Source organism: Lissotriton vulgaris, chromosome 3_1 (assembly GCF_964263255.1).
Source record: "Lissotriton vulgaris chromosome 3_1, aLisVul1.2, whole genome shotgun sequence".
NCBI lineage: Eukaryota > Metazoa > Chordata > Amphibia > Caudata > Salamandridae > Lissotriton > Lissotriton vulgaris.
Window position 1 is genome coordinate 614165518 of NC_141689.1, and position 23011 is coordinate 614188528.

General features: G+C 42.6%; 1 protein-coding gene across 1 annotated transcript in view; it reads left to right on the forward strand.

Moving 5' to 3' along the window:
- Positions 1–23011, forward strand: part of ADGRV1 (adhesion G protein-coupled receptor V1) — a 1865288-nt gene that overhangs the window by 1794217 nt on the left and 48060 nt on the right. The window contains exon 90 of the mRNA XM_086963519.1: positions 16866–17019. Within this exon, the coding sequence (XP_086819645.1) occupies positions 16866–17019 (154 nt within the window). The remainder of the gene's footprint in view (positions 1–16865; positions 17020–23011) is intronic.

Below are 23011 nucleotides of genomic sequence, written 5' to 3' on the forward strand. Positions count from 1 at the left end.
GATAGGAGCACTATGCATTGTACATTGTGCAGTCACGTATAATCCGCGATGCAGAGAGAAGAGCATGGATTCTTGTAACAGTAAGCGAAAAGCGTCTCGAGCTGCAGGCAGTAAACAGTGTCTCGCATCATCTTGACAAGCGAGAGAAAGTTACAATGCAAACAAAAGAACTTGAAGGGAGGGCAGGAGATGGGACCACTTAAAACATGTTTCTGACTTATAAGACCGCAAAAGCCAAAGTCAGTGTGACCCTAAAGCAAAAATATCTTGTTGAAGACCATGGGGAGATGGAGCATCTTATGGTACCTGGAGTAGGTACAACATGGAAGATCATACTTGTGCCTGGCCCTTATTTAATGTATCATTAACCGAATCTTTGTTTCATGGGTTGCGGCTTGGGTACATTGACTCTTTAGCACAAAGCAGCATTTAAAGATTATTTAGGATATGTGCTGCTGTGACCGGGTCAGTGCTCAACATTATTCTATCGGTTTTGTCTGCTCTCTTCCACTAGGAGCATACACTCTTTAGGTGGGTGTAGACGGGAACACCAAGGCATCCTGGAAGGCTGGAGAGTAAGACCTATGCTGGTGAAGAATGCCATGCATAATGAAAGTTTAAATAGTTTGTGTGTGCAGCTTTTAACCCAAAGGAACGCACAGAAGAGGTACGTTTTATAATATATCTACGACTGTCTAGAAATGCAACTTCGATACTGCTATAAGCCTGCCCTTTGTTTGGGACAGGGACACACACACAGACACTCTCTGTCTCTCTCACTCCACTTGCACGAGATTTTGTAGTGAGCAAAAGCACATACTATGATTGAAAAGAAAGGCAGTCCATTGATTGGTAAAAAGGGGACAGACCCACTCAAATGTCATAAACTTTTAAAGTACTTGTGTTTCGTAAGACATTTTTTCTATTTTTTAGTGGTGCAAAAAATAGGAGATCTGCTTTGGAGAAGTTTCAAAAATTGGCCCAAGGACAATAACAATTAACTATTTCATATATGTATGAAAGCACCTGGAAGAGTTCATATGACTTTCCGTGCACTGCGCTGTCAAAAGCCAGGCTTCAAATGTGTTCAAAATTGCTTTTTTCTATGCAAATATTAACTCACTGAGAATAGGTTCTGTCTTTCTCTGCAAAAATACTGAATTTCCTTGATGTTTGGCCTTTGAACAGCAAATATTTTCATTTGTCCAGAAAAGGACAATGTAAAAACAACTGACAGGAACAGAATGAAAATAGTTTTTTGGAAGATATTTTGAAGTTGATATTTCCTTCTCAGACATAATATATGTTTGAACACAATGCAATACCAAATGCGTCAAAGAATATTCCAGATACTTAATATGGGTAGTCTGTGGAGGCAGATCTATTCCTCTTGGACCTCCTGGTCTCTGCGCCGCTCCCTCCGCTGCCACTGCCCAGCTCCTCATGACTGCTGCCCTGTGCACAGCCCTCGAGGTCGCAGGTTCAGTCTCACATTCCCACTGACCGCTAGGTGCTCTTAACATACTGGTATTTGGCCCATTCCGCTTCTTTATTTTTTCTTCTTTTTCTCCCAGTGCCCGTGCTTCTCTGTAAATTAGCCCTCCATTGAAATTGGCCAATTGCACTCGTTTACTGTTTTTATGGTATTTCCCCCAGTGCTTGTATCTTCACTGTAATTGGCCTATTGCGCCTGTTTAGTGTAACTCCCCTGGTCCTTGTGTTGTCATTATAGCCCCCATGCTCGTGGCCATTGCCTGCACCTGCTTTTTTTCCCGATCCTGCAATTTGTTTTCCCGATTGCCGCCCTCCCACCTCCATGCCAGCCCCTCCCACTTCCCAGGATTATTTATGGAGACTCAGCATGGCCACGCAGTAGAGGCATGCAGCGGGTGTGCACCTGTCATGTCTGGATTGCGCCTAGTGCCAGGAACCCCGGCTCACTGCGCTCCGACAGATACTTTGCCATAAACCTCCATGCCCTAGACACCAGTCGCATCAACAAATGCTGCCTAGCCGCTCTTTGACCTTTGACCTGCATCTGTTGCCGATACACCTCCAACCCTGGACCACTGCCATCACAGCAACCAGCCCCACACCATCCCTTGCATCCAAGACCTTCCCGTAACAACTCAGCTTCCTCCTGGTCAATGCCAGATCACTCTGCAAACAGGCCACCAAAGTCTAGGATACAATCTCCATCCTCGCCCTGACGTAAACTTCATTACTGGGACCAGGCTCACCCCTGCTTTGGCTCCCGGCATCACCACTGCCATATACATCGGCTACAAGATGAAATACTGTGACCGTACCAACAGACGCGGCATCGCCATTGTACACAAAGAATCAATCACTTGAACCACCACCGATGACGAAACCATGCTGATCATGGAACACATGAACTTCCACCTCCCCACAGATGACAAATCCACAATCAAAGGCACCATCGCGTACAGATGGCCAGGACCACAAACTGGCCTCAGCAACACCATCGCAAAATTCATCACCCTGCCTACCATTGAATCCGAATACTCTGTCTTCCTTGAAGACCTCAACTTCCACCTGGACGACCCAACACATATCAATTCCACTAGCCCCCTAGAAAGACTACACACCATCTGCCTCAAGCAGCTGGTCTCGAACCCCAGCCAGAAAGCAGGACACACGCTGGACCCCATCTTCACGTCCAGCAACAGAATCAGATACAGCCACACCACGGAGCCCATCTGGTCAGATCACTCCATCGTACACTTCACCCTCGCCGGGACTCATTGCACCACCCGCAACCACCACAGCAGCCCCTGCCACCGCTGCAACGGACTGACGCCCTCAGCATCACATAGCCCACAGTCACCACCAACCTGACCCGGGCAGAGGAGAGCTTCAATGCCTGGATCACCAGTGCCGCGTCTATCCCACCAAACAAACCAAAACGCACAGACCCACCAAAGGATCCAGCTGGTACACCCCAGAACTCAGCACGTCAAAGCACACATACAAACAACTAGAACTAAGATGTGCACCAACCAAACATCACTCGTCAGTCTGCTTGCTCTTTTTGGTGATCAGCACAATTATGGCAACACGTAAATTAAATGGCAGTGTTCTCACCACACAAGTCCCTTAAAACATAGCAAGCAAATGAGGTGTGTGCCTGCTGGCCATATCATTGTAAAATTCTGCCTGGAAACTATTTGGTCCAGCCGCTTTGTCTGTCTGTAGCTCCTTAATAGCTTCTGACAATTTCTTCTCAGTCAGAGGGGAGTGGAGTCAAATTTCGCAATATCGAGCTTTGGGTAGTCCAATGGTCTCTGTCGCCCCCCCCACCCCCAGTAAGTTATGGCATCATAAAGGATTCAATAGTACTCCATGAACACTGCTGGAATTGCAGATTGGTCCATCATAAGACCTTTGTCAGCCACCTGACAAAGTGACACCACCCAATTGTGCCTCCTCTCACATCTACTCAACCAGGCCAGCAGCCTGCCTGCATCCCTGATTTCATACATGTCGCTGCGAAGTCTCGAACGGGGTGTGGGCCTTGTCATGTAGGATATCTAAAAAAATCCTGTTGCTTGAGATGAAGGGCATGTTCACCAAACACAACCTGGTAGCTGGAATGCTTCCATTCTAGAAGGAGAATATCCCCTCTGGTTGCACAGCTGCAGCCAAGCGCTCCACAGGGCCGCCATCAGGGATATAGCCTGACCCCTGATAACAGCCTTATAAGCCTAACATAACGAAACCGTCAATATTACCAAGTCCCTGTTATCGAGAAAATATTGTTCAGTTTACTCTCTGTGCTGTGTCTTCACTTCCCTGTTTTTACGGGCCTAAAGATCCAAGAGCCAAGGCTGTCGGGTCTGCAGCTCCCCACCCACCAGATCCACCCACAAATGGGAGTGATCAGATGCCCCCTGCTCACTATACTTCTTGAAGTAGGATACATTTCTAGGGCTGCTTTTTGAGCCCACGACAGCACAGATGAAGGAAAATTTAATTTCTCATAATATCTCTTAAAATATGCAGAATTCTAACTGGTAATTCGGAACAGCATGCTCAAATAACATTGGGTTGTAGTAAGGTGGACCAGCGGCTGGAAGGGGTGAAGCAGTAGAAATCCCATCCCAATATTAGAGAGGTCCTGTCCTTCACAGCACCATTCACGACCAGTGGCAGCAATACAAGTTAGGCCTCAACCCCAAAGAAGAAATAGACTGCAGCATAGCCAATCTCTGTATGGAAGGATTCCCAGAATTAATGCCAAGTGATGGCAGCCCATCTTCAGGGTCAGTGGGTTCTCAATACAAGAAGCTCACTCAGGGAATGTGTTTCGACTGGGTGGAGTGTTCTTTTGATATCTGTAGAGTCATCTGACACAGTAAGAAAGTATTAAAATATGTTCATTAAGTCAGTTGTCCATAAACCTGTACACATTCTACAAAATTCCTTAACACAACAAATCGTCTAAATTTCACAGATATAAAAATCATCCTAACATCTTGCAAATTGCACATTGGATAGAATATCAATAGCATTATATTGAGTAATAGTATATTTCTTCTTTAGAGGGCATTTACAGAAACACCCTTTCATTAATTGTTACAGCCATTTGTGGGACCCCCAGTAATAGATTACATCCTAATCTATATTTTAAAACAGCATGAATGAGTAAAAAGTCTTGAAAGTAAAAAATATATAGAAGCACACCAACATTTCCCAAGGTCTGGAATGTCAACTTGATTGAGAATTTTTGGGATAAATAAGTCATATTGTTTATCCTTGTTTATTAATATTCCATCTTCTAACACATTTTTATATGGAAAAGGGTCGCAAACTCCAACTGATAACAAATAATATTCTGATAGCATTTGTTTGATTTAAAAGTGCCAATGCCAAAATAGGTTTGCTATGTTGTGTTTCCAGCCAACAAATCTAGAATAATTTATCTGAACTACCATCTAAAGAAAGTTTATTTTTACATTTTAGAAGAAGCATTCTAGCTTCTAGATTATGACAACCAGTAAATTTCATAGCAAATACTTTGGATCATTAACCCTTTTGGAAGGTTTAGGATTTTTTTTTAAACAGCCACTGACCACATGATCTAAAATATCACTTTTGGTATACAAATAGTTTCTGATCCTAAGTGCTTAAGGTATACATTTGTGCAAAAATTCTTTCAGGATCAGGGTAAAAGACAGCCTCTCCCATACATGGAGTTAAACTTCTCAGGTAAATATAACTGGAAAAAGTTTTTGGGTTTTTAAGAAAATGTATATATTTTTCCACTTTAGATTTGTGGAAACGAACAACCCTAAATATTTACATATTCTAACTTCCTCTACTTTTATCTTATCTAAAAACAAAGGTAAATAAGATACTTTTATTTTGCAAATACTAATACTTTTGTTTTTTCAATGTTTACCTCTAAATAATTTTCCTTAAAATATTTTGTTAGAATGTAAAGTTTTTTCTTAAGTTTCCTTGGGGTGTAATCAGTATAATAAGGTTATCAGCAGCATACATTAATCAAGGTATCAGGATATATCCCATTTTGGTGAAAAGGAACTTGGGGTATTTAATAAACTTCTTGGGCTAACCACACAAAAAATGTGAAACAAATCGGGGTTAAAATGAATCATCGGTATAATCCATTACAAATATATATCTTTTCACTAAGGCGATCAGGAGGATCCATTTCTACTCGTGTCTGGGTCGATGTGAGCAGTAAATAGGGGTGTTAGACCCCTCAGTGCGTTCCAAGATAATAATTTACTCCTTTTTAAGTTCCAAAAGTAAGTTTCTTTAAGAATAATAATTAATCAACAATTCTTCATACATATAATCAATTATAGGAGAGAAAAAAATAAGTACATGAGGAAATAAAGAAATAAAGAATATTAAAGATATATGTTTGAAAAGAAAACACATTAAGCAATATGCAAATCTAAAGGCAAAGAAAGAATGGTTCACGTTAAATATAGTATAGAACAAAAAGAAACTATAATGTCATTTCAATATATTATTATGTAGGCAGTACTAAAAAGGTATATAACGAAATGTTAATTTAAAATAAAGGAAGTCAAGGAGGCATAGCAACTTCTTGTAATGAAGGTAGGTGAATAAAGGATCTTTTCACACTACTATCTAATAATTGTGTGACAGAAGACCATAGGTGTAATCGCTTTGTGGCGAGCGAGATAGGATTGACAAGAGTCCTGTCTAATCTGTGATTGTGACATATAGCATACCATCAGGCGAGATATGACAATTTGGAAGTATCTTTCCAATTCTTTGTTATCTGTTGAAAGGCAACTGCTAATATTAAATCAATTATTCGCATTTGTGAATGTTTTTTTGCCAATCAGAGGACAAGATACCTAAGAAAATATTAATAAAGGACAAGGGAGCTGTGGCGTTGAAAACGGTAGTAATTTGTGACAAAACCTGTTCCCAAACCATGAAGACAAATGGGCATGTAAATAGTATATGTTTTAAGTCCGCAATGTCTTGAGCGCAAGTCCAGCATGTACTAGAAGTAGCAGCATGTATCTTGTGTAAATGTGCGGGTTTAAAAAGCAATCTGTTATAGATAAAAAAGATTGTTTGGGTGGTGCTTGCCGCTCTGGAGGATTTCCTTATTTTTAGACATATTTTGTTCCATAACGAGATGGGCTAATCAACTCCCAAGAGATTTCTGTTTTACTCCTTAACCTCCCTCTGTTTACCGTAACAAAAGCTATGCAGAAGTCCACGCAGCAACATCACAAATAATGATTTATCTAAATGAACTTATTTACAACTGTGCACAGGGCAAAGCAATTATTGATTGTTGAGTGGTCTGCCAAAAAACCTCCTTGTTTGAAAGGTAAATAATTGCTTTCATAAACCCAATCCTCAAGCTTAGAGAGCAGAATTTGTGTAAAGATTTTCTCAGAAAGGTCTAAAAGGCTAAGTAGCCTGTAATTCATGGGAACTCCTTTCTGCAATAATGGTTTAATTACTAACCCCCCCCCTCCAAGATTTGGGGATGTTTTGCATTTCTGGTATTCATGTTTGGACTGGAAACCAAAATCAACCTTGGCATAAATATTCAGACTAGCCACTCACTGCAGAAGGCATTGATTACAATGGGGCCATGGGGCATCCGTGGATCATGGCAGCTCATATAGCTTTGAACCCAGTGCCTAGTCTGCAGCCTGCTGGGAAAATGCCGGAGTGGCAGAATGGCCAATTCGGCTCAGCTGCATCCACCTAAAGAAAAAAACTGAGAGAACCAGTATTTTTCCAAGCATGGTGACCACCCTTTCTTTGGACTTGCTTATAACAGGCCTCAAATGGTAAAGCTCCCTGAGAGCTCCTCTGTCAATTAGTTCAGCTAGTTACTCCATTGATCGTAACCACAATAGAATCATTTGATCAGCAGACACTCCCTGGCATGTACAGAGCCATGAAGGCCCTTTCCAATGCGCAGGTGCCCCGTTTGGAGCTGTGAAAGGGTTTGGACCGACTGGAACTTGTTGTGGGAGTGTGGAACCTCTCTTATGAAGGTAATGCACTACCCCACACCACTCTCTAGCACAGTAGAAACCGTTAACCAACCTCACTCTGAACAAACCTAACTTCTGGGGAAACCGTCTTTCTTAATAGGGATGCACAGTGCAGGTACAGCACAGTGGCCTATAGTTGTGTTTAAAATGTTCACCGCGTGAGTCTGCTAGATTACCTTGATCCTTACAGTCCCGGATTGGTCCTTGGAACATACTTGATCCTGGTCTCTTTCTGATGATCCTGCTTATAGGTGTAAACAGAGTCATCTAGCAAATCTTGGAATTCTTCTGCACCAGAGGCCTTGACACACGAGACAAGAGTACAAACTTGGATAGTGAATGGTGATACCTCTAAAATCCCCACTTGATCATGCTACATCCAGCTCTATGCTACTCATATAAATGTCCCTCTTTATCATATTCAGCAGTGCGCTGTCCTCAGAGGTATATTTTTTTACTTAAAAAAATTATATATATTTCCTTATTAACGGTTTATATAAAACCACCATGTTTTGCTTTAAAACTAGGCACGCAGAAATATAGAGTTATGTAGATCAACAATACCTAATACAAAATGTGATTAATCGGGGACCAAAAGTCCAGCAATGACTTCTGTACAGCAGCGTAGAGGTGTTCAACATTTTTAGGTTTCCCTCCAGATAGCGTAGGGGGCAAATGTGTCTTTATTCCACGTCATTTCACTTAAGATTGCTGTCTTGTAACCGTTCCAATGGTCTCCAGAGGGTGACCCATGAGTACCAATATCACTCATAGGGAAGTCCATTGCAATTCATTCTAAATAAGTCTGTTAATGGAATGCTGAAAGCATTTTTCCTCCTAACTTAGGGGCAAAAGAATGACAAACATATCCTAGTCCTGTGTGTCCTTTTGTGTAGGGTTAACTTGCTATTTAGAGGTACTATTTAAGTAGAAATAGTTTTGCTAAAGTATGATCCTGGTTCTGACCCTTATGAGTCAAGTAAAGCAAAATTACATAATTTTTTATTGAACAAATTACATAAATGTCATACAGCTTTCATGTAATTATTGATTTGATGCTAAATGGGGTTAACAGGTGTGTTGCCTAACTTTTTTCACTTGCTGGCATGCTTTTGTGAAAAAGTAAAGCAAGATAATGTCAGGAGACAGGTTCGAGTAGATAATATTTCTAAGCAATACCGTTCTTGTATAAACCACCCTTGCATGGGTAAAAATTACACAAAATCACATGTTGCTAACTTTTGAGAAATTTTGTACATTTGGCCTAACACAAATTTCACAAAAAAATGTAAATTTCTTAAAAATCTCAGTACTGAGCAACCATATTTTCAATCCCCCACCACCACCTACATTGTTAAATGCAACTCTGCTTCAAGATCCAAGGAACAGGAATTGTATTTACAGGTGTTGCATGCCAGACGCCTGCACTATATCCTCAATAAGTTATTTAATTCATTCTGGGGATCACAAAGTAGAAGAATGAATGAATGCATAGTGATATTTATAGAGCGCAACGTTCATTCCGGGGAGCATTTTGACGCTTTTGGAAAAAACTGGGCGGGGTCTGTGGTGAGGAATTAGTAGGACCAACCGGTGGAAGGGTCAGATAAGTGATAGCACTAACTCGTCGGGGGCCGCAAAGATCCAATTTTTTAGGAGTTTCTTGAACAAGGGCTCAGACTGAGGCAGTCTCAAATGGTTGGGCAAGACATTCCATGCTTTTGTTCCCAGGACAGACATTGAGTCTCCTCCTCCAGATGGAAGGCGGGGGGTGCCAGGAGATTTTCCAGGGATCATCGCAGAAGCCTTCGGGTAATATATAGTCTGATTCTGGTTCTCAGGTATGTGGGTCCTGTGTTATTGAGGGTTCGGAAAATAATTACTAGGATTTTGAAGAGAATCCTTTGATGTATGGGCAGCCAGTGGAGGGTTTTGAGTGCTGTTGCTGCCGAGGACCTCCTGGGTAATCTTCATACCAGCCGGGCTGCCGCGTTCTGTAATGTTTGTAGTCTTTTCAGCACTACCTTATTTGTTCCTGCATACAGGCTGTTGCAGTAATCCAAGTGAGACTACTGCCACTGATTTTCTGGCAGGTAGTAAGTCCAAAAACTTTTTCAGTGTTTTTATCATGTGGAAGCACATACCCGCTACCAAGAGCGCTTGCTGGTGGAAGGATAGTATATGATCAAATCGAATCCCTAGATTTCTCACAGTGTCTATTGTGTTGGGGGTGGTGCTGTATTGGTCGGCCACCATTGTTTGGGCATGAAGATGTTGGACTTACCAAGCAGCATAATCCCTGTTTTTTGGCTGTTGCATTTGAGGATGTTTGCTTTCATCCAGTCCATGACTGCTGAAATACAGTTCTGGAATTTTTCTTCAGCTGTTGTGGAATTTTTGTCCAGAGTGAGAATTAGCTGAGTGTCATCCGCATATGAGATGGACTCGACGTCAAAAGATGCAATCGGGACTTAGGGCAGAGCCCTGAGGGACTCCAGAGAGCAGTTGTTTTTCTGTTGATTTGAAGTTGCCTATGGTTACTATTTGTCTCCTCTTGTCCATGAGAGAGATTAGCCAGGCCAGGGCTTTGTGAGATATGCCACATTGCCCGAGTCTGTCTGCCAGGATGTAGTCAGAGACTGTGTCGAACACAGCCGATAGGTGCAACAGAATCAGTACTGCATTTTTACCTAGATCTAAGATACATTTTAAGGTTTCTGATGTATGGAGCAGCACCAATTCTGGTGAATGTCCAGGCCTAAAACCCGATTGTTTGGGGTGCAGAATGGTAGCCTCTTGGAGATAGGCGTTTAATTGCGTATTGACTAGCTTCTCAGTAGTTTTGGTCATATTTGGTAGCAGCGAAATAGGTCTGAGGATGAAGAGAGTCGTCAGGTCTGGTATTTTTTTTTTGGAAGGGTTTGACCGTTGCTATTTTCCAAATGTCCGGTACTTTCGCTTGTTTGAGATAGGAGTTAATTATACTGTTGATTATGGGGTTTATTATGTCAAATGTAGAATTTTTGGAGGGCAAGGATCGAGAGGGGATCCTGATTTACATGCTAGAATGGCTTGTCGGGACTGTTCCAGGCTAATCTCCTTGAAACAGTTACGCCCAGTTAAATTTTCTCTGGCCCTTTCTTCTGTGGGCTGGCATTGATTGTCTTAAATCTTTTTTTAGATCTTTTATTTTATTGTCAAAATATTACGCTATCTGGTCACATAGAATTTGTGACGGCGGGTTTTTGCGTTCTAACACTTTTGGGTCTGTAAAGGATTTTAAAGATCATTTTCTGGTCAGACTCTGCCTGGTGATAAGGTTGGAGTAGTATTCTCTCTTTCATATTCTGATTTGTTGGTGCTATTGTTTAAGAGCAATTTTAAAGGTGGTGAACCCTTCTTGTTTATAGTTTTTATCCATGTGCGTTTTTTTTTTTTTTGCACTGGCCTTGTAGCTCTTTAGGCATAGGAGTGAACCATGGGGCAGAGTTTTTATTTGGGAGTCTTTTATTGTGTGGGGCGGGAGGCGCCAGGGTATTGGCTACTGCGGTCATTCAGTCATTAAACATGTGAGTGTCTGTTGATGGGTCCCCTATTAGGATAGATTTATCTGATTCTGTTGTTACATATAGGTTAAAGTTAGTTAGCATATTTCTCCAATTTCATCCTGTTTTAAGATCAGGTTGACTGGAGTTTTTCCTAGGATATTTAATGAGGCAGTCAATCCTGAACGGGATCAGCCTGTGATTTGACCACGTTATAGTGATCTGGGGTCCACTTTAAGACTGGTTGGGTTGGTGCAGAGTCCATCCAGTGCGTCCCATGTACAGTATGTGGGCGCTTCAATCTGTTGTTTCAGTCCAAGGGTGTTTGTGATCTCTCCGAAGTTCTTTTCACTTGGGGTATCAGCTGATTCAAAGTGGAGGATGAAGTCACCTAGAATGGAGAAATTGGAGTAACTAACCACCAGTGAGCTCATGCTTTCACCCAGGGAATCTAAGAATGTAAGGCTGGGTCCCGGGGTCTGTAGATCAGGGCTCCCGCAAAGGACCTTAGGCTATCTAGTTGGAGGCAGAAACCAAGACTCTCTGCCTCTTTTAAATCTGTGATGTTGAATATGGAGCATTTCAAAGCGTTCCTGAATATTATTCCTGGGCCCCCTTCTTGTTGCTTAGCTCCATCTTGTCTGGATATAGTATATTCTGGGGAGAGGGTTTGCACAACGTCAGGGTTTGAGTAGTCTTTTAACCAGGTTTCTGTTATAAAGAGACAATCTAATTTTAGGTTGGTAAGGATTTTGTAGATGTGCAGTGCGTTTTGGCTAGGGATCTAGCATTAACTAGTCGCTCGGGGTCCGCTAGGGTGACCTGTTTAGGGAGTTTATGATTGAGCTTGTATCTGCATTTCAGGCAGGTTAATGGACCCATTACTTTATCAGGGTGTAGATGCGCTAGACACTTGCCCTCATTTGTGTTACATGCCAGGATGTCTCTTTGCAATGTGAGGGACCTGGTTTGAAACCGGCAGCAATTCTAGCCCTGGTCGCATTCCGGATGTGGACAAACTTGCCTTTGGCTCGCCAGCGGCGAGCCCGCTGCACGTCCGGCTCAGCATGCCCTTTTATTGCTGGCCGGAAGTGCACATTTGACCTACGCATTTTCCTCAAGTATCCGAGGTAGGGGGAATGTTCAGGAGCCCCTCTGCACAAACAGCGAGCCGCGGCAGACCATACGCCCCCAAGTTTCACCGGCAAAAGCAGTGAGTGTGCTTAAAAAAAACGATTTAAAAATCAATTCAAATTCAGCATAGATCCTTGCATCAAAAAAAGGGTCATTCAAGAAGGCTGCCAAAGACCAGTAAACAATTGTCCTAAAGGCAGTGAGTTACCTTCCTTAGTGCTTTCTATATATTTGCAATCATTGGGCTACTGAGAGGTTCTGAGAGGCTTACTACAATGAGCAGCAATACCAATGTACATGGCTTTGCAGCCAATCTGGCTGAAATGGTAGTTTTGGGTTTGAAACCCAGTAGGTGCTTCCCTGTTGGGGCATTCCTCCCAAGCGTGATCTGCTCCACGTGCCTGTGATCCAACATGCTAATGACACAGTGCGGGTTATTTCAAAGGGTTGTATTGGAGCTTGCGTGAGGCTGCAGATTGTGCCTGCAGGCTTCTATTTTGCTAAGTAAATCCGGAAAATGCTTTATGTCACTTTGCCGCCAAACACAGATATGTTATTGAATTTTATAATGGTGGCGCTGCAGCGAACCATCTGTACCACAGAAAATGTTAACAAAGGAAATTACTTATAAGTCAAACTTGTCAAAAGCAATAATGTCGTTTTATGGCAAAATCTGAAATTGGTATCTACACACTGCTGTAAAGAGCGAATCGCCAACAAACACATATGCAATGAAGCACTTGTAAACTAAGCTAACAGAACCTGATTTGAATTCCAGCATACTACAGTTTCTAAGCACAGTCCTTACTGCCATGCCAAAAGGGGTGGAGGCTTTCACTGGTAAAGGTTCCGGATCCTGTGACGTCCAACAATGCACAAGTTTTAATTCATTGTTTGGTCTGCCCTCAACAACTACCCAGTCCCAGACCCGTTTTAAATTGAATTTAGCAATACAATCTCATGACAATGGAAGTCTAGTGTTAGAACTTATCCAGTCTGCCATATCTCTCTGATCCGGTTTCGGTAAATGGGATTATATGAAGGGAAATTGCTCACAGGTTCAAGGCAAGGATATTCAATATCCTTTCTTCGGTTAATTTGCCAGTTACTCAACAATTTTGAGGTAAAACAAGTTAGAGGGGAGATCCCGCATATTCTAGTTTTCAGAAGATGCTAAAAGCCAATCTGTTACAAAAGATCTTTGAGGGGAGTTTAAGGATTGTATTATAAAAACACTAAACAGATATACCATCTTCCAACGTTCTGGCCACCTCTTAGCCGTGCACATAGGTAGCCATAAAGCCATTAGATTGCATTTCTTGCAAATACCCTTTCTCAATTTGAGGAGCTTCTGGGACCTGTCTTTGAGAGATCGGAAACATCACAGGCTATGTGGATATGAACGCGAATCTTTGGATAATATTCTGTGCCATGTGAGGGGGTACTTACTTGAGAACCACATTTTGTTAGTTATGGTTTGTACTTTCTGTTAAGCCCTAGTTGGATCCATATGCTGTTGATATGGGCTGTAGTTACATGTATGTTAGCCATCAATTTATTACCACAATTACCTCCTCTCAACTATTTTCATGAATCAGATAATAAATTGAACAAATAGGATGACAGTTCTGAAAGTGGGGTAGTCTTACATCACTGGAATACAGACGTTCACTTATACAACCTGACGGAATAAACCTAAAATGCCAAAAAACTTTCAGGTGGTCCCTCTTGCAGAATGAACTTGAAGATCATGGCACTCTTTGGAATGCCCTGATCGCCAGCTTGTTTGGTTTTATTCCGTCATCTCGCACCATCAGCCCCCACTATTATGGTAATACAGAATAACTACCACAGTGCCTTTGAAAAGGCTAGACATATCTGTGTAGCATAAAGCAGATAAAGCTGCATAGTTATCCTGTATGACTTCGCAGTCTGTGGATTAGTACATTGAAAAGAAGGCTACTTACTCTCCAATCACCCTCAGCACCAGGCATGGCTATGAGGATGCCGAGGGAAGTTCAGCTAAATATGTCACAGGCTGTGAAGAGACACGCAATGTAGCCAAAAGCCATTTAGCAAAAGGTAATGGAGTCATGTCAAATGAAAATGGATAATAGGTAGTGGTCCCATATGCAGTGCAGGGAAGGACCTGACAGTTGAACCACTGGCAAATAGACCACAGGCAGGGGGATCAAAGGCAATAGAACTACATGTAAGGGAACCACAAGGGAAGAAACAGCAGATGCTAACCTGAATTTTGATCTCACTGCTTCGTGAAATACTGCTGATGAAGGGTTGTGTCATATGGAGTCATCACTTGGGATTTTTGTGAATGGATACTGGGGAACACATCTTTTTTCCAAAGACTGCTTTGGAACAAGGATGGATCCTTGCTTTCAAGGGAGGGGGCACTACATTTGAAACAGATCCAAATTGTTATATTTTGCCCCACATACATCACTACCAATAATTTAGGGGCTAATTATGATGGTGGGCAGACATCAGTCCACCCGCCATCATAACTGTGATGGCATCGCCCGCCAGACGTGCAGCGGTCCCACCCGCTCACTTAGGATGTGCCAGCCACATTGGCAGGCGCATCCTGGCCTTGTCACATTGCGGATGGTGCTGCCGGCTGCAGCACTGTAAGCAATGTGAAAATGCCACAATGTGCATTTCCATGCACAACGTGGCAGGCACCAGGCGGTGCCTGCCACCTTGTACACTGAAAGGTAGGCATGATACCCCCCAGTGTATTCCCCCCACAGAAGGGGCCCACAACGGGTCCCCAAACCTAGTCTCCGCCTGTCTATTTGCAGCGGATTATCCGCTGCGAAAAGACAGGCGGAAGGGCTCATCCTAATCACTACGGCAGTGCCTGCACTGCACTGCCGCAATGATGCCCTGGTTCCGGGTTCTGCAAGGTGGGCAGTGGACCGCCTTGTGGGACCATGGCGGTCGGACTTTCTGTCAGACGCGGAACCAATGTGATTCCCACCGCCATCCTAATTTGGCGGTGGGTGAATCACATTGTGGCAGGAGGATCGCCACCGCTGGGCCGGTGATTGCAATCCTCCCGCCATAATAATGAGCCCCTTACTAATTTTGTCAGGCACAATTCAGTAAGTCACTAATGTGCATGTTGGATCTTCAGGCAAAACCTACCCTGGCTTATTTCATATCAGGTGGCCTGACTCACAATTCTGCCTATTTGTTCTAGATTATCCTTCTTGCATTTGCCCCAATGATGCCCTTCCCTTTTGCTTATCTGGCAGCCATTGCTTACCTCCTGACCACTGCATGTTGACGAAACAGCCTCCTGCCCTCATAGTTAGTCGCTCCTTAATTACAGCTCCCTTTTGCATACTCTTCTACTCTCTTACCACAAAGTATGCTGCCATCCTCTTCATCTTTGTTTCATTTGAAAGATGATTACTTCAATATCCTGATGCATCTAACTTGAGTCAGTGTATCACTACCTAGTAGTGACGTTATCCTGCCTTCCCTCTCCCCCAATCTCTAGGCTGAGCAATCTGGGCACCCAAACCAGACCCAGGATAAGTGGGGGATGTCAATCCCTCTGTCCTCAGGGGGTGTCCCTGGCACATTATGCTTACCCTCATGACTGTAGCTCAGCTCATAACGGGCCTTACTCTCACCCAAGGCATCTGAAACTCATCTGCTTTCCCTTGATTTCCCTTTATTGGCAACTTCCCCATGCTCACCTCCTCTGTCATTGCTTCTGGGTCTCTTGTTTTACACTTGCATCCTTTGTTGCTGGCCTTGTCTATACTTATTTTATTTATTTATAACTTGCGCTACTTGGTTGTGGAAGAGAGAATCCTTGGACGCATTGTGCCTAATATAACTTGCACACACTATGGAACAACCTCATTTTCCTACCATTACCTGCTGTTTCCGTTTACGGATGCTGTTGATCTGCTTGACCTAACCTAATTGCACGAAGCGGGCATCCACAGCTGTCTCACTGATGGGTCATGTGCCGTGGACATAGCCCCCTACTCAAGGTATCTTATCTACATGAGGAGTCCATGAGTGGCTGACCCTTTGGGTGCACAAGGTCTTATTGCTTACCAAGCATGGTTAGGACCCTCATGCATGCCCTACAGCTGTCTTTCACCAGGGGACAGCCTGGTCCAATCCCAGCATATAGTGGAGACCAGGCCTCTGCGCAACCCCCAAGATGTGGAGTGAATAGGGCCTGTTGGGCACACATGCAGTCCCCCTACCTAGTTTCCTATCTTTCTTTTCAATACACCCTTGAATCGGTGAGACTACCAAGCTGAGCAGTAATCACCAGAAATAGCTCAAAAGACCTTTGTGTGAGTTGTCCAGATCACATACTCCTAACTCGGTTAAACAAAAAACACAATCTGAGCAAATGGGCACAGATACTTGTACATTAGCCAGCCATTTTTCCCTGGGCACATAATTCCATTTGAACCTAAAGACACAGTTTGCAAGGTTTAACAAGAGCATTTTTAAACTAGGAAAAATCATGAAAAAAAGCTGTGTAGGTCGAAAGAAATTATACAATCAACTAAATTCAGTACTGATTATATTGGTCTTTAGTTATTGTCTATATATCTTAAATATATGGTTTTTATGCTTTCAGATGCCAGTTGATTGGGAACGGACAAGTCAGATCTATAAACAGAGTCCACAGAATGGCGATGGCTTCAATTTGTCTGGCGGCTACAGCAATGGGTCACTTGTGGCTGATGAGGAATCACAAGAGTTTGATGACCTAATATTTGCCTTAAAGGCAGGTGAGTATCTTTGTCCCTGACGTACATCCAGGACTCATGATGTAAAATATAAGTGATCTAGATTTTAGAATGCCGTAATTCGAGTGTATAATGCGTATTCAAATTACAGTAAATACAGTGTTGCTTTCAATCTTGTGCATTTTGCATTTTTGCCTCTGACAGCTGCATTCACCCAATACAGTGTGTCCAGAATATTTTGCAGGGGAGAAGTGTGGCTCAATGAGTGGAGAAGTGTGGCTCAATGTTTAGACGGGCAGACCCTGATACAGAGATCTAACCCGGGACCAGGGTTCAATTCCCCACCTCGGCAGGTCTTGGGCTCAAAATTCCACAGACCTGATAATTCTCGCCTCGTGCCTATTCCAATCATGGAGTCCCACTCTGCAACTCTGGGCAATAGCTTGCTTAATATCCACAACGGCCCCTGGCCTCCACCTTGGGGGTGCCCAGGAGTGGACGCCTCCCAGGGAAAGCCAGGATGGGTTCCACAGCGGTATTCGTACAAGCACCTTGAGACCCTTGCAGGTGAGTAGTGCGCAATACAAGTATCAATTTACATTTTACAGGGCCTTAACATGTTTATGAACTAATTTTCACATAGCAGCCTTAGTTTCACATAGAAGGCACATTGATGACTAGCTTAGAATAGTTTTTCATAGTTTAAAAAAGTATTCCAACATGGTCACTGTTAATGTGCATGGTTATTTGCATACACATGACGGCTATCATGGAATGCTACTGCTTTATGACATAATATTCCAAGATGTCGGCCGTTCATGCATATGCATAGTGGGCATCTTGGAATGTTTTTTCTTTTCAATTAAGGAACATGATTCCAAGATTGCTGCCCTTCAAGGGCACATACAGTGGCAATCTTGGAAAGTTTCTTATTAAAGAAAATCATTTAAAATTAGGATAGCAGCCATTACAGCAGAAATCATGTATGGTAAGTAGATGTGTTAGGACTCTTTTGAATAGCGATAGTCATAAAGGGGGATGTTGAAATAAAATGTATTAACTCAAAGTTGAATCAATTGTTTTCCAGAGACAGGATTTACTTAGGGTTTCAGTTAATTCAACAGATGTCTGAATGTACTTGGATAGACATCTTCCTTAACAATATATTGATATTCAATTCTAATTTTAAGCAACAAAAAAGAGTAATATTAAAAACTCTGCACTTAATCTTTGGTACACAGAAAGTAAAACTAAATTCGATTTGGTGATCATAGTGCTATGGTAAAAGTTTGTTCAACAAGAAAGTTAGGTTTAAATGATAATGTTCCATTTGATATAAATTAATAATGCTGTTGGGAGAGGGGTTCATGTTAATGCCACACAGTCCCTTGATACTCTTCTAAAAAGAGGCCCACCAAATAATACATGACATCACAGGGGCGTGGATACCTACCAAACTAATAGAGCTATGTATTTTGAGCCATGGGGGTAAAGTGTGAGAGTAGAGTCAATACTTACAGGTCTATGGTGCAAGACTCAAACCCAAAGCATCCAGATGGGCTACCACAGAAGTTATTTGCATCATGTGTGTGTGTGTGTTGCCATGTACTAGACTAATGCTCAATATTGTCTTCTGTGGTGGAAATTAGGGGAGCTTCATAAGGCCACAAGATATAACACAATATTGCTAGTGTAGCTGGGGAAGCGGGTATCCTAACTCCTAATAACTTCACATGGTTTGCAATGATGGTGAATGATATCTTTCTGGGTGCACAACTGCTGAATTTTTGTGCTTCATCTAAATAAGGGTGTTGCCACAAGACGGGGTTGCTGGTGACTCTTACTGTTCCTAGTCACTTCTCTCTCCAAGGTATATTCATAGTGCCACAGCCATTCTACTTTTTAACTCTGGAGGAAGTATGCAGATGATCTTGACAAGGGTTTCATGCCCCAGTCCAAAATGGCTGGTCTGGCTATGAAGAAATCGGGAGGACCCCACTTCTAATCATTGGCACGCTTCAACAAGTAGGGCAGTGCACGACTTTGTGGTTGCCTGCCTGCTATTCTTTTATGTTACGGCTGCAGTTGTTATAGCAAGAAATGATTTCTGTAAGACAATTGCTCTCACCCGATTCCCCTCCTTAAGAGTGTTGCTTCATAGGATTGATCATTCATGTAATACTATAGCTGTATTCCCAGGTAGGAAAGCATTAGGTGCGCTATGGATTTGCTGACCTTTTAATTTTGATGAGGCAGGTAGCAGGAGTTGCCATTTCAGCTGAATTTAAAGACCACCTTGTAAGGAGCACTAGTTTGACTGGGGAAAGGGATATTCCACCCATTATGAATTATGTATTTTCTGTATCCCATCTACTGTTTTTTTGCACACTAGTTGCCAGTATGGCAGTCATAATGGAACCATTTTGGGAGTTTTCTTTCTGGCCACCAGCATCACCTTTCAGGCAGAGAGGTTTTGAAAAATACCACTGTTACTTAGGGGCTCATTAGGATGGCGAAAGGACCGCCACCGCCAGCCTCGAGGTGGCAGACCCTCTGCCATCGGATTGCCTATTTCCCCCGACACATTAGGATGGCGGGGGGAATCTTTCTGCAAGGGTAGTGGGTGCAAAGACCACCCGCCATGCTTCCCCCACAGGCAATCGTCGCGATTGCCTGGCAGAGCGGATAGGACCGGGGAAATGGTAGCGGTGCCTAGTAGGCACCGCCTGCCAGATTACAATGCTGGTGTCAGCCAGCCTTTCCTTGGCGGTGGAAGCGCTATGGAAAGGCTGGCCGAAGCTGGATTTGGGGGCCCATTGCGGGCCTCCTCTGTGTTGGGAGAGGTGTGGCTGCACTGGGGGTACCCATGGTACCCCCTGCATTTCCCTGCACTGCGTGGCAGACATTGCATGGTGCCTGCCACGTAGTGCAGGGAAATGCACAGCAAGACGTTTTAACATTGCATACGGTGCTGCAGCCAGCAGCACCGCCTGCAATGTTAAATACACTGGATGCACCTGCCATACTGGTGGGTGCGTCGTAATTGCAGTGGTGGGACCGCCACATGACTGGCGGGTGGTCCCAAACACCTCAACGATGGCGGGCGGGCTAAGGTCTGCCCCCCATCGTAATGAGCCCCTTAATTCCAACTGTTCACCAAATAAGCAAAATATGTTTAGCCGTAGATTGGAGAATAGTTGAGGGACCAGCATTGCATACACAAATGTCTGGCTAAGCAAAAGACAGTACTGTAGCAAGGATGGGGTAGTGGTCATTTGCTTTTGCTATTGTCTTCGTGAAGAAGATTAATAGATGTTGATATTTGTGGTTGTGGAGGTGTATTCATTCTCTGTCCTCACTATCAAGCCCTCTCCAGGGTTCACACCCAACATCTGGAAAAATACAGTATTGATAAAAACCACAGGAAAATATTTAATATGTCTTAAGTTTTATCAATGCTCCAAGAGCGTTACTTCTCTAAAAACTTTGGGGTCTATTACAATGTCGGGCAGATCGCCACCGCCCACATGGCGGTGGCGATCCACTCGACAGAATCTTCCGCCTGCCTGCCATTTACCCCCCACCATATTATGATGGCATGGGGTACCAAGGAAGATGGGAAGACCGTCCGCCGCTTTTCCGCCCGGTCGACCAGTCGATCGGGTGGAAAAGGGTTGAATATGGTGCGGTGTCTGTCAGACACCGCCATCCATATTACAATGGCTGCCGGAACCAGCCTTTTCGTGGCAGTGTTGCCGCCACAGAAAGGCATGCTTTTTTTGCAGTTGGGGCCCCTTTGTGGGCAGCCAGGATGTTGGGGGGTGGGGTGGCACATGGGGGATACCTATGGTACCCCCCTGCATTTGGATGCACGACATGGCAGGCACTGCACGGTGCCTGCCATGTAGTGCATGCATATGCACAGATGCCTTTTTTGCATTGCAGCGGGTGCTGCTGACAGCACCGCCCGCCGCAATGCAAAAAATGCGGGATGCGCCCGCCACACTGGCGGGCGCATCCTAATTGTGCATGCGGGACCACTGAACCACTGAATCACTGAACCAGAGCAGAAGTACTGTGTCAGAAGTAGTAGCCATTGAAAATAGTATGTTCCTGCAACAAAAACAAACACATGGCTATTATATCACAGAGATTCACTGACAAAACATTGATGCAAAAAATATTGATATTAACAATATCGAGTAAAAAATATAAACAACAAAAATACCGACTGTTATACTTAAACAGGTAAGTACAATAAAATTGACTAAAATATTGATGTAAAAATATAAATGTATAAAATATCTAATTTCATATAAATATAAAATACACTAATATGTATAAAATATATTAAATATTAAATATAATTTTAACCAAGAAAAAATAATTTGATATATAGTTTAATAAAATATGAAAAAGAAACTCTAATAAAAAAAGAAACACACAAACGTAATAATTTATACTAATATATTTACTTTAAAACAATACATTATTATTTATAATTTATGTTAAAAGTTTAAAACAATATTCAAAATAAAAATATATAATGATTTAAATTATAAAAAAACTAAAATCTATAAAAAGTTAAAACATTAAATTATTAAAAAATATTTAAACTTAAATTTCACAATGCAATCAGTGCAACTGTAGGGAAAGTGTTGCATAGCAAAGGGGTAAAAATAACTCTTCACACTCCAGTGAGTGCAGCAGTAGGGTAAGTGTTGGACAGCAGAGGAATACAATTTACTATTCCAACTCCAGTGAGTACAATAGTAGTGAAAGTGTTGGATAGCGGAGGGATAAAAATTACTATTCCCACCCCAGTGAGAGCAACAGTAGGGAAAGTGTTAGATAGCGGAGGGGTAAAAATGACTATTCCCACTCCAAAGAGTGCAACAGTAGGGAAAGTGTTGGATAGCGGAGGGCTAAAAATTACTATTCCCACTCCACTGAGCGCAACAGTAGGATAAGTGGTGGATACCAAAGGGGTAAAAATTACTATTCCCACTCCAGTGAGTGCAACAGAAGGGAAAATGTTTGATAGGGGAAGGGTAACAATTATTATTCCAACTCCAGTGAGTGTAACAGTAGGGAAAGTGTTGGATAGCGGAGGAGTGAAATTTACTATTCCCACTCCAGTGAGAGCAACAGTAGGGAAAGTGTTGAATAGCTGAGGGGCAAAACTTACTATTCCCACTCTAAAGAGTGCAACATTAGAGAAAGTGTTGAATAGCGCAGGGGTTAAAAATACTATTACCACTCCACTGAATACAACAGTAGGATAAGTGTTGGATAGCAGAAGGGTAACATTTTTTATTCCCACTCCAGTGAGTGCAACAGTAGGGAAAGTGTTGGATAGCAAAGGGGTTAAAATTACTATTCCCACTCCAGTGAGTTGAACAGTACAGAAAGCGTTTGCTATCGGAGGGATAAAATTAACTATTCTCACAACCATGAGTGCAACAGTAGGGAAAGTGCTTGATAGCGGTGGGGTAAAAATGACTATTCTCACTCCAGTGAGTAAAACAGTAGGGAAATGTTGGATAGCGGAGAGGTAAAAATTACTATTCCAACTCCAGTGAGTGCAACAGTACGCAAAGCATTGGATAGCGGAGGGGTAAAATCAACTATTCCCACTACCATGAGTGCAACAGTAGGGAAAGTGCTTGATAGTGGAGGGGTACAAATTACTATTCCCACTCCAGTGAGTACAACAGTAGGGAAATGTTGGATAGCAGATGGGTAAAAATTACTATTCCAGATCCTGAGAGTGCAACAGTAGGTAAAGTGTTAGATAGCGGTTGGGTAAAGATTACTATTCCCACTCCAGTGAGTGCAACAGTAGGAAAAGTGCTGGATAGCGGAGATGTAAAAATTACTATTCCCACTCCAGTGAGTTCAACATTAGGGAAAGTATTAGATAGTCGATAGACAAAAATTACTATTCACAATCAAACAATGATAAAATAACAATATTTAAAAAAACAAAAATCAAATATATGAACTATATAAAAAGAAAAATAAATATAATATT